The 12,852-nt window shown below is 32.9% G+C and overlaps 1 protein-coding gene across 1 annotated transcript; it reads left to right on the top strand.

Moving 5' to 3' along the window:
- Positions 1-875: 875 nt before the first annotated feature.
- LOC148943728 (vesicle transport through interaction with t-SNAREs homolog 1B-like) lies at positions 876-1,704 on the top strand. The gene has a single exon (XM_089101021.1). The coding sequence runs from the start codon at positions 966-968 to the stop codon at positions 1,617-1,619; it is 654 nt and encodes a 217-aa protein (XP_088957147.1). The 5' UTR covers positions 876-965; the 3' UTR covers positions 1,620-1,704.
- The last annotated feature ends 11,148 nt before the right edge of the window (positions 1,705-12,852 follow it).

A 12,852-nucleotide genomic window follows, 5' to 3' on the forward strand; every position in this document is an offset into this window, starting at 1 on the left:
TTTCTCGCTTACTCCAGACATGCCACCTTCCGTGGAAATTATTACCCGAAAATCAAAACACGCGGAAAAAAGCCCCTGGATAATTCCCGTGGAACATCTCCACACGCAAAATGGAGTTGGCAAAGATAATGTAAGGAAATTAAAAAGAATTTTGTATAGGAATTTTGTAAAATGTCCCCGTTTAAAATTTCCTCTGGAAATTTTACCCCCCCCCCCCAAATATCTCCCCAAGAAAGATTCTACCTATTGAAATCAACCCCAAGCACAGCTTTTCCTTTAGCTGTTCAGATTCGTTGATACAGTATTATATATAGAAACACTATTATATTAAGAAATTTCTGGCATGAATTTGATTCCTCCTCCCTCTTTATTCTTCAAAGAATCATAAATTTTATAGGATAGCTAACTCCTGGGATTTGTTCTGAATCTTGCTGTTGCTTCTCTTGTTACTGATGATTTTGCTGTGCGTTTGTATTGGTATTTTGTATAAACCCACAACATTTTGAATACCTATATAGCCTACTGGTATTTTGAAGTTATGCAAAACCTTGGGTGGCTGGTACCCATAAGGACTTGGTTTTAGTTCCTTGACCCAAAAAGGAAAAAAATGTCAATATTTATTATTAGTGGACGATAAATTCTTTAAATCTAGTGGATAAGCTTGAAGGGCTCTGTAGATGGCGTGGTCTGTAGTAATTTGTAGACAAATAAAAAACAAAAGAAATGTATAAACTTAGTACTACAAAAAAGAAAGAAAAGGAGAAGGTTCTATTTTTTATATTCGGGACATAAGCTTATTTTTTACATACAAGTTTGTTTATTTTTCACATATGTATGTACAATATACTTTAACATAATTTTTATTTTTTAGGCCATGTCTATAAGTTTGGATGTACCTAGCCTTACTGTCGAAAGTCTTTCACCTTCTTTGCCTAAATAGCTCAAGATAACTGAGATTGTTAAATATGAGCTCTGAAAGGTTTGAAGCTCTAGATGAGCAACTTTGTGAAGTTCTCCTGGAGATTGAAAACGAATATGCTGAAAAACTGCCGCTCTACAAAGGCTATGCAAAAGATGAATTAGTAACAGAAATTGAGAGAAAACTAGATTTCTGTACTAAAGCTATATTCGATATGGAAAGTGAGGCACACTCTGCTCCATCAGCCTTTAGATTTGATATGATGGAACTCATCAAAAAGCATAAAATGTCAATCCAAAGAATAAGTTCGTTAATGCGTCGTACAACTGCCACTAATCCCTCTTCTAGTCGTCCTCCTTATGTGGGAAGGTCCGACATTGATGATGACGTAGTCCAAGCTGTTGCCGAGGGAAGCAGAGTGCTCGATAGAACTGCAGAGAGTTTGACAAGAGCTACCAGAGTTGCTGTTGAAACGGAAGACATAGGCCATCAAGTGTTGAATGATTTAGGGCAGCAGAGAGAGACCTTAGTAAGGACAAGGGATAGACTCTTTGATGCAAATGAAGAGTTGACGAGAACAAGGCGTATATTAAGAGTTATGCGGCTTAGAATAATGACTAATAAACTGGTTCTGATTTTAATTATTGTTTTGGAGTTGGCAATACTTGCTGCTTTGATTTATTATAAGTTCTTTGTTTGATATAAGGGTTGTATTTTTGGCATTAATTCCATCAATCATGATGTATTTTTGTTGATTTTGTTCATAATAAACCATTATAGGAATACCTTAATTTTTGCACATTTAGAAAAGCCATACCATAAAGAAAAACATAACTTTGTTTTGTTCAGAAGGAAAAACGAAAATAAAAACGTGGTATTTTTTATCTTATACATTTTAAGTATGGAGAGCATCTTAAAACCCATTAGGTTTCATTTATATACCTTGTAAGGGTTGTCATAGTACTTAGTGAAGGTATTGCAACTCTGTAGTCAAAATATAGATTTTGTACCCTTTTCCGAACTTGGCCCTTTGATCCAATAACCCTTTTGTTTTATAAGACTCGCTTTCCATAATTTTCTGTAACTGAGAGGCTGTTTCAAAAGCCAATTATCATTAATGATAACAATTGATTGCTGTATTATTTATCGTGAAATGTATCATGACTACCATTTCAACTACTTTTATGTTAGTAATAGGTAAAAGCGAGGGGTCGCTCACTTCTTGCCACCTAGTGGGTATTTTTAGACGCCTAGTGTGTCACACTGCCCCGTCAAGCTTGGCACAGCTCCGCAACGCTTGGCAAAGTTCTGCAATGCTTCGTACAGATCTGCCAGGTTTGGCACGCACTACGTGAAGTAAATTATGACAGAGAACGAGCACCCTAAGCAGAAACGATACTTATATTCTAGCTCCTGTTGTACTTGTAATACAAAGTTCTTTTTATTATTCTTTTTATTCTTTTTATTATTCTTTTTTCTTTTAGTTCTTTATTATTCTATTATTCTATTAGTTCTTTTTATTATTCAGTGTTTGAAAAACAAGAAATTGGCTATTATCAATGATGATTGCCTTTTGGAACGTAAGCTGGGTGTTCCTATTATAATAAGTAGGTTCTTTTCCCAGCTACGTAATATCTGTTGCACCTTTTCTTATCACCTGTGAGAGCTATCAAAATCGTGCAAATAAAAAACAACTAAAAAGTAAAAAAATTATAATTATTCTTCCAAGAATAATAGCAATCTAAATCCACTATGGATTTAGCCAAGTATTCATGTATAAAATAAAAGCAAGTTAGCTTATTCCAAAGAAAGTTTTTCTCTAACATTAATTATGTTTAGCAAAACAAAATTGGTTGGGTGTGACTGTAATAGTATTCAAAATTATTAACAATTGGCTAAATATAACTATGGAAATATTACAAATTTAATTTAATACATATTTTATGTCTCAACTCCTTAAACAATGTAAATCTTTAATTTTGTCCCTGACTGCTGACGTTTCATCAACATTTTCCATTTACCCACCCTCTTCCTAAATAAAGACTGCGACTCTTATATACAAACATCTTTCAAACTTAAATCTCCCTTAGCGTAAGTCTTGTTGAGGCTACCAAAATTATGCAATACAGAGTTAACATAATTATATTCATTTTGTTATTTTATTTTGCTATTGAAGAGGGTTCATTATCTCATATCTCGCATGCCTTAAATTTATATGACATGATAATGTCAGAGAAGACCACTCCCATCTTATCTGCTTGTAGACATAACAAAGTTGGTATTTAGAATCCTGTGATAGTACCAGAATTGTTTTTTTTTTCTTCTAATTATAAAAAGAAATTTATAATTGTGGGATCTTTGGATGATTTGGATTAAAATTGGCATTACATTTAATAGTGCCATAGACAGAGCAATATAGGCGACTTAAGAATAACAACAAAAGTTCATTAAATCTTGAAAGTACAATTAATTTTTTTTTTACTTTTTGAGGTAGGAATCCGTTTCTCGTGGCTTTTATTTGTGTCCTTTTGTTTGCGTCTGGTTAACTTCAAAGGCTTTTTTTTCATTATTTTTTTGCATTGAGGAAAAAATAGATGATTAGTCAGGGTGGTCTCAAAACGTATTCACATCAAGTTCATGCCTTCGAATATTAAATAAAAAAGAACAAGTTTTTTTAACTGAAAGTAAGGAGCGACATTAAAACTTAAAACTAACAGAAATTATTCCGTATATGAAAGGGGCTGTCCCCGCCACCACGCCTCGCTCGTTTAGCGAAATTTTTTTATTGTTTTAAAAAATAAATTTTTGAGACGAAGTCAAACTTAAGCGTAATGAGCGAGGCGTTGAGGAGGGGAACAGCCCCTTTCATATATGGAATAATTTCTGTTCGTTAAGTTTTAATGTTGCTCCTTACTTTCAGTTAAAAAAACTTGTTTTTTTTTATTTGATTTCTGAATGTTTTTGAATTAATGCAGCTTCGATTTTGGGTCACCATACATTAATATAATTTTCCTTTTTTTGGCTAAAGGGCTTTCTCGACATATTCTTGTGACGTAACTAACGAATTAACTTGCGTAACGAACTCCTATATTCGTATGTTTTTATTACGTATATTAAGGAGTTCGTCCCCTAGTCAATACCTCGCTCTTTATGCCAAAATTCGAATTTTGTTCGAATCACAAACCCCTGAATCACAAAGGCCGGTTTATTAGAATAGATAGCTCTTTTGAAAGTACTAAAAAAAACTGTAGCACAAAGAGCGAGGTATTGACTAGGGGATGAACCCCCTCATATACATAATAATTTCTGTTCGTTTTAAGTTTTGATGTTGCTCCTTACTTTCAGTTGAAAAAAACTTGTTTTTTTTATTTATTTTCTGATCTTTTTTTAAATATTACTTGGAAATCTGGCGTTCCCTTCATAGAAATGTCCCTTCCCCAAGGAAACATCCTCCCCCGTAACTCTTCCTCCATCCCCCCCGTCCCCACCAGAAAAATCCCTCCTGAAAACTTCTGTATATTTCCCACTAACCGACACTATATGTAATGGGCAAAGTTCATAATTTTCAGCCCTTCCGCCAGGAACTGTGGGGGATTAAGTCATCCTGAAAGACACATTAATTAAATTTTCGACTACGCTGAATCTTAAAATTTTGATTGGGTGACTTTGGGAAAAAAAAATGAGCGTTGGAGGTGGTCTAGCTGCCTTCCATTTTTTGGTCACTTAAAAAGGGGACTAGAACTTTCAATTTCCGTTCGAATGAGTCCTCTCGGAATATTCTAGGACCACTGGTTCGATACGATCACCCCTAGAGAAAACAAAACAAATAAACACGCATCCGTGATCTTTCTTCTGGCAAAACATAAAAAATTCTACATTTTTATAGATAGGAGATTGAAACTTCTATAGTAGGGTTCTCTGATACGCTGAATATGATGGTGCCATTTTCACTAAAGCTCTATGACTTTTAGGAGGTGTTTACCAATTTTTTTGAAAATAAGCCAAATTTTCTCAGGCGCGTAACTTTGGATGGGTACGAATAAACTTGATGAAACTTATATATTTGAAATCAACATAAAAATCTGATTCTTTTGATGTATCTATTGGTACCAAAATTTCGGTTTTTTCGAGTTTCGGTTACTATTGAGCAGGGTCGCTCCTTACTTACACTTCGTTTCCACGAACAGTTTGACAAGCATACGACCTATCGACGTATAGGAAACTGATCCATGAACGCTCAAAGGAGATGGCTCTAGAGCAACCAATAAGGATGTCCAATCCATTAGTAAGTAATAAGCTTGCGCAATTACTGATGAGATACTGCTGTATTCCTTGATTTTTGGCCAGCAGTTTAAATTAGGTCAGAAGAAAAAGAAATAATGCCAAACGGTAGATAGTGCTACTTATTTTTCTTTTCGACATTAGCATCAGAAGCAAAAAATATGAGAAAGCTGAAGAATTTTCTGAAGAAACGGAATATATTAACTGTATTATTCTTCAGTTTAATTCATAGTAATTTCTTAATTTTGTTCGGTAGAAAGGTAGTTGGGCTTTTGTCATTGCTTAGCACCAGACGCTTTCCTTACTTTTTGGTTTCAGTCAGAAGAGCCAGGGAAACGGCTTCTATGATGGCGATAGTAGAAGCATCTTTAGTAGAAGAATAAAGCAAATTTATCAGTCTCTTTTTTAAAAAATGAAGTAAGAAAAATCAGTTTTTCTACTGAAAATAAAGAGCAACATTAAAACTGAAAAAAGAACAGACATTATTCCGCATATGAGGTTTGCTGCTCCCTCCTCTGTACCTCTCTATTCACGCTATTATATAAAATGGTTTCACCTAGGATTTTGAATTCCTGGATCTTCACTACCTACACGTAAGAGACATACCTACATATAAGAGATATAGAGGGACAGAACCCCATAAACATGGGAACAGAGATTCCTGCCCCTATTTGCAGATATATTTATTAATGCTTAATTTTTAACAATATACAGGTATGTTCTTTCATTTACTGCAAGCTTATCATTCACAAAGTTCTCCCGGCCAACATCTTTCCAGGAAACCAAGTTTTCCTGACTTCGCACATGAACAATAAAGAAAAGATAATTAATGATTTCAAACTGTAAAATAAACCCAATTAAATTATATTCAAAAGATAAAGTAATTGAGGTTGGTTTTTATATGAGAATGCTGAAGGCTCTGGTTCAGTTTCACCAAACAAATTTTTAAAGGTCAATAATGATACGTTCTACAAAAGCAATCAAAACACTTTTAATTTTCTGACTAGTTTGTTGAAAAGGTTGAATTTGTATATAAGATTGTTACTCAGGTCTAAAAAACAGATTATCTCATTGTTATTTCTTATAATTTCGAAAAACTTGTTTGGAGCCAAAAAGGCTTTAAATTACCTCAAAACAACAATTTGATGTTTTTTTTTACTTTCTAGGAGTTTGGGATTACCACCATCTTTTTAAAGAATAAAGAAGCATCTATGATTTAGCTTTGAGGTAGGAAATAAAACCAGAAAAAACACGAATTTCAACCATCAGTGTAGATTTTAAGCCAGTTTTATTCCTTCTAACACTTTCAAAGTTAAAGATCTCATTTATTTTGGTCGAAGTTAGTTATCAAGGATTTCAATCAGGATCTCATTAGAATCAAAGCAACGTTTGTTCAATAATACATTTAACAATCTGTCCCAGTCACAGTGTTTTCAGTTTATACTAGCTGTTTATCAGTATAATCGCTAAAATTGTGCAAAAGAAAATCTGCAGATGGCAGTATAAAATACCATGAAAATTTGAAGTATATCAATGTAGGCCTGTAGCATATAGCCCAGAAGTTGGGAATTATAGTGTATTGACTAAGCATATATGCTACTAGAAGGAATTATAGCATATAGCCGATTAGGAAAAAAAATAGCCGAGAAATAATTAAAGCATATAGCCGATTAGGAAATGTGTTCAAAAGCAGTGAAAAGCGACAGAATGTTGTAAAAAGATTGTAATAAGTTAAAAAATCTTAAAGTCTTTTCCAATCAATGTCGTCGGCTTTGAATTTCAGTGGGGGGGGAGGGGATCAGTAACGGTAATTCGAATGCACTTATTTTTAAATTGCCGATATTTTTTGATTCTTTGAAAAGGAAATACATAAGAAGAAAATAACAAACAAAATAATGTTATAAATACGTTTCATTAAAGGAAAAACAACTCAAATTTCATTTGATCACCACAGCTAGCCTGGATTTCCACGGATGAGGGCTATAAGTTAACCTGAAGTAACATATCTTTGCCATGGAGCAACCATAAATGTTCAATGAAGAGTAAACAACAAAGCTGTCAGACAACTGACATTTTTTTTTATTAAAAATCCCTCAATAACGGTTCCGTCCAAGGAACATTGGAATGAAGGGGTCTAGGTACTCGCTTGATCGTGGCCAACATTCGTATCAGAAATTTAATGGGCTACTATAAGAGAATAAAACTAATTATAATAATTTTAATGCTAGTCTAAATGGGTACATGGAGAAATCTGAGGAAGGTAAACAGGAAGGGTTTGCGAAAGCATAGTTTGGCTGGCCCCCAGCCCCTCATTGCACTTCCTGGCTGAAGGGCCACGAAACGGAGATCAGCACCGCCGGTTTGGACCTTAAGGGTCTAGTGCCGCATTCTTTACCTTTACCTTTACCTTAGTCCAAAAAAAGCCAAAAGGTGTGTAAAAACACAGACATCTTTTGCAACCAGCGATCTTGGAAGCATACCATTAGTATCCACGGTGCTTTGTGTTCGGTGAGGAACTCTACTGACGCAAAAGATTTTGTATATTTTTACTGAGCCGAGGGGTTGTTTCCATGGATTTTTGGTGTACACTGACTGTTCGAACAGCCTATTAGCTGTTCCTCTAAGCTAGGTTTTGTCCTGCAGGGGAAATTTTGACATATATTTTATCATTTTTTCGTTATTTTGTAACGCTTTTTTTCTTCTTGTGTATGCTAAATGAATATACACCATTTATATTGGAGCTAAAAAAACTCGGTTCTGAAATGATGACTGTTAGATTTTTTAAAAGCTTAATATATACTATACATAACCAAATTATAATATAAATGAAAGTAATGTAACCAGATTGGCCAAATATAAACCAAATTTATGATATACTTACGACTAAATATCAAAGCTGTAGCCTGGCTCTCCTAGGAATATCGCTAATAAAAACAAAAACAATAAATAAATATTCAATTGAAATTTTTCATAAGAAGAGCTAATTAGCTAAATTCTTTTTCCTGCTTACCGCTATAACATATATCCTTGGGTGTCAAAAAAGTTTTCACAAAGGTCTCAATTTTTCTTTCAATAATATTCGGTTCGTGGATGATTTATTCGCTAGAATTTATGCGCTATATCATAAAAAATCACAAGGTTTAGGAACAAATCACTGGTTTTAGAAAAAAAATCACTTAAAATCACTAACCCAAAAAATCATTAGGCGATAAAAAAAAATCACTAGAAATAGTGAGAAACCGCAAGGGATGATAACCCTACCCACAAGTAAGGACGTGACAGATCTTTATTCACAGAAACTATGCTAACCAAAAGAAATCCAGATCCGATGAAATGTAAAAATAAAAGCCGGTGTCTATCCTTTTCTAATAACAAATTGAAATAAAAAACACTATTGTTTGAAGTCCGATTCCAACCAATCAACCAATGAAAATCTTTGTCGTCTGACAAATATTTTCAGAAGACAGAAGATTCTTTTGAAGTTTCTAAGACAACCCTTTCTATAAAAAAGACTTATATGCCCCCAGGGCATAGTTCAACTGTTGAAAAAATCACGACGTAAAAACAGCATTGAAATCTTGGTTATTCGAGCCGGCGGCAAGTTCTTGTAAAGACTACTTTGAAATTGGTTGAGAGGTATGAGAAGTGTTTCAAAAATTTTGGCAACTATGTCGAAAAATAGAGTAAAGTATGCAATTTCTGAAAATAAATTTTGTTTTCTATTTAAATCCTTGGTTGTGTACTTATGTTCAAACGGACCTTAATTAATATACACGCCTCGTAGTTGGACTAAACAAGTCTTCTCCATATCTTAGAAAACAAAATCAACTTAAGCGGATTAAATTAAACCCTGTTAGCATTAAATCCAGAAAATTTATATAAATGGCAAATCTGATTAAAAGTTCATAATCTACAGAGTAAGGAAAACTAATTAACGGAAACTCTGAAAGATAGGAGAAAATAGCGGCGCCCTCTCGCATGACCAAAATATAATACATTTATTTTTATATCCTATGAAGGGGTAAATTATCGTGGCAGAATTAAAAAAAAACAAAAAACAATCCATAGGTTTTCTAGCTCCATGAAACCCTAACGGACGTTGGCAACAATTATTTCTGTGAGATTTTTCCTTTCGAAAATTCAAAACCAAATACTGCGCAAAACAAGCAGAAATTATTCCGCATATGAAAGGGACTGTTCCCTCCTCAACGCCTCTCTCTTGAAGCTAAAGTTTGACTTTTTCTTACAACTCTATTTTCTAAAGCAATAAAAAATTAGAGTAAAGAGCGAGGTCTTGAGTAGGGGACAGCCCTATTCATATACAGAATATTTCTGTTCGTTTTAAGTTTTAATGTCGCTCCTTACTTTTCTGACAAAACTTGTTTTTTTAATTTAATTTCTGATCGTTATTTTAAATAATTCTGGGAAATTTGGCATCCCCTTCTTGGAAAATTCCCTTCCCCATGAAAAATTCCTCCATGGAAAGATCATCCCATGTAAAAAAAAACACGCATCCGTGATCTTTCTTCTGGCAAAAATATAAAAATTCACATTTTTGCTGATAGGAGCTTAAAGCCTCTACAGGCTCGTAACTTTTGATGGATAACACAAAACTTGATAAATTTTTGTACATTTGAAATCAACATAAAAATCTGATTCTTTTGATGCATCCATTGGTATCAAAATTCCGGTTTTTACAGTTTCGGTTACTTTTGAGCCGGGGCGCTCTTTACTTACACTTCGTTACCACGAACCTTTTGGTACAAAATCTAAATACACCTCTTGAATACCTTTCTTTTCTTTTTTCCTATTTACACTACATAGGAAGAATTACTTCGTGTTACCTAGCGAAACAAAATAGCAAACTATAAAACCAAAAAATTATCAATTATATTTATAATTCCTTTACTTTCGTCCAATAAAAAACCTTCTGCCAAAAAAGACAGAATGAATAAAGTACATTTTGGGTCAATATAAATTTTAGATTAACAAAAATATGCTCTCACCGGTATTACCGTTTTGATGGTGCCCTTTGTATGAAATGACCTTCTACTGATCCTACATGTGAACACTTATTCAAAAGCTGCTGACGTGGGCTGGTAATTATAAAAAAGAAATATAAGACCTAAATACATCTCTCAATTACATTTATTTTCTTTACTCCTATTTACATTACATTGGAAACATTACTTTCCGTTACCTAACGAAACAAAATAGCAAACTATAAAACCAAAAAAAATATCAATTACATTTCTAATTCCTTTACTATCCTCCAATAAAAAACCTTCTGCCAAAAAACAAAACGAATGAAGTACATTTTTGAACGTTTGGCATATTGCTTATGCCAAGCTATGTTGCACAAAAATAAAAATTTGAAAAAATTTGTCGTGTAAAAATTTTGATTTATAAACAACTAACCGTGGAAATATGATTGGATACCATGTTATCAAAATAAGTGTAAAAATTCTCAGCACATAAAATATAAAATCATAGAGCAGTTTATACAATTTTATAGACAAATATATGTAACCCCTATACAAAAACATGACTAAATGTTATGACTGGTTGGCATTGAGAAGCTGAGAAATTCTGAAGTAATATTTTAGTTGCATTCTGCTTCCGTGGTTAACTCAAGTTGTGTGAATATCCACTTTTTATCAACATTTTATTAGTAAATGTAAAAAAAATCGATGCCATTACACTGATTCAAGCTGAGAATTCAGACCCATCTATACCAGCTAGATAAAAAAAAAAACAACAAGCACACAATTATTTGCCACTCTTATAAACAATTTTTCGGAAATACTTTTTGGTGGAATGCGTCATTAAGATCTAACCTAGAGGCCGCACAAAGTAACTGAAGCCTTATTTCAAACTTGTTTGCAAAAAGAAATAGTCTTAGCAATTAAAACCTTATTCAAAATTCAACTATTAAAAACCAGTTACAAAAAAATAACTTTCATCCCAACCCAAACCAGAGCAAGCGGTCCCAACCACAAATCCATCACTACGTCAGGAAGGGCGCACCCCCTCCCCCTGGATCCACCACTTTTACTAAGTAGGGGAAGCTTATAAACTGAAACTTTAAAACCTCTGAGAAAATAGCAGCCAACGTCATCTGGCATATCAGTAAGGGATTTACTTATATAGCCTACGCAGGATTAAATTATCGTGGCCGACTTTATCCACCTCTGTAGACTGTCTAGCTCATTGATACCCTTACGAAAGTCGGAAACAATGATTTCTAGGAGATTTTTACCTTAACATATCCAAAACCAAAAACTATGTATAATAGAGAAGGACTGTCAACTGAAAATAAAGAGTTACAGTAACTCAAAACCTTCAGTCATTTGCTGATATCTATAATAGAATATAGAGAATATAAATACAACTATTATGCTGTATACATGACATGTATACAACCATACAAATCATGTTGATTACATGAAATGTATTCAACATGTCATGTTGAATATAACATGATATCTAAATGTTCTGACATTTAGATTGACATCTAAATGTCAACCATGACATTTATTTTCTCCTTTTTACTTTAAATTTGAAATATTACTTAGTATTACCAAGAAAAACAAAATGGCTAACTATTAAAAAAAATTTCAATTATATGAACATTCCTTTATTTCGGTCAAAAACAAAACCTTCCAAAAAACACAATGAATTGAGAAGACTCTTTGTTATTTTAACTAGCCAGTGTTCTTTACATCAGCATAATCATAAAAATATTGGAATATATTAAAAACAGTTTTATTTCACAGTAAAGAAGCGATTTAATTTAGGAATGTTTTAACTTTGGTCAAAATAAACTGAGACCTTAGCTGAGACCCTTACTCAATGAATAACAACCGACCTTCTTTCGAATTAATTATAAAAAACAATTTCCACAAAATAAGTTTTTCAAAGAAAAGTAAAGAACTCCATTAAACAAAACATGTGCAAAAATAAATAAAATAACCTACCAAGCGTGAAACCACCACAAATCAGCATCGATAAATAAATGAAAGCCAAAACGAACAAAAATTACAATAAATAGCTCAGTCAAACTCAAAACGAGCAAAAATTAACATAAGTTGGGCTCAAAACCTTTATGCCTTCCAAAGGCTAGAATAAAGTTTGTACTTTACTGAAAAAATTATAAATATTTTTACTATTATAACTTTAATAAATAAAAAAATATTAGCATTTTGATTACTAAATATCAGTATATGTATATTAAACTAATAATGCACATTCATTTGTATTTTTTCAGTAAAGTGCAAATTTTGTTCTGGCCTTTGGAATGCATAAGGGTTTTGAGCCCAACTTGTGTTAATTTCTGCTCGTTTTGAATTTAAATCGGTTATTTATTGTAATTTTTGTTTGTCATTTATTTATCAATGCTGATTTGTGGTAGTTTCACGCTTGGTAGATTATTTTATTTATTTTTGCACATGTTTTGTTTAATGGAGTTCTTTACTTTTCTTTTAAAAAATTATTTTGTGGAAAAAGTTTTTTTAAATTAATATTTGTTCGTTTTATATTGACATAGTCTTTTCAGGGAAAAAGAAAACAATACTTTAAATCTTTTCGTTTTTTTCAAGACTTTATAGTTTGACCTGCTATTTGTATGCTGGAGAAAAATTTTCAGCAATTTT

The sequence above is a fragment of the Artemia sp. Qi Xiang Cuo genome, chromosome 15, assembly GCF_049724085.1.
Source record: "Artemia sp. Qi Xiang Cuo chromosome 15, ASM4972408v1, whole genome shotgun sequence".
NCBI lineage: Eukaryota > Metazoa > Arthropoda > Branchiopoda > Anostraca > Artemiidae > Artemia > Artemia sp. Qi Xiang Cuo.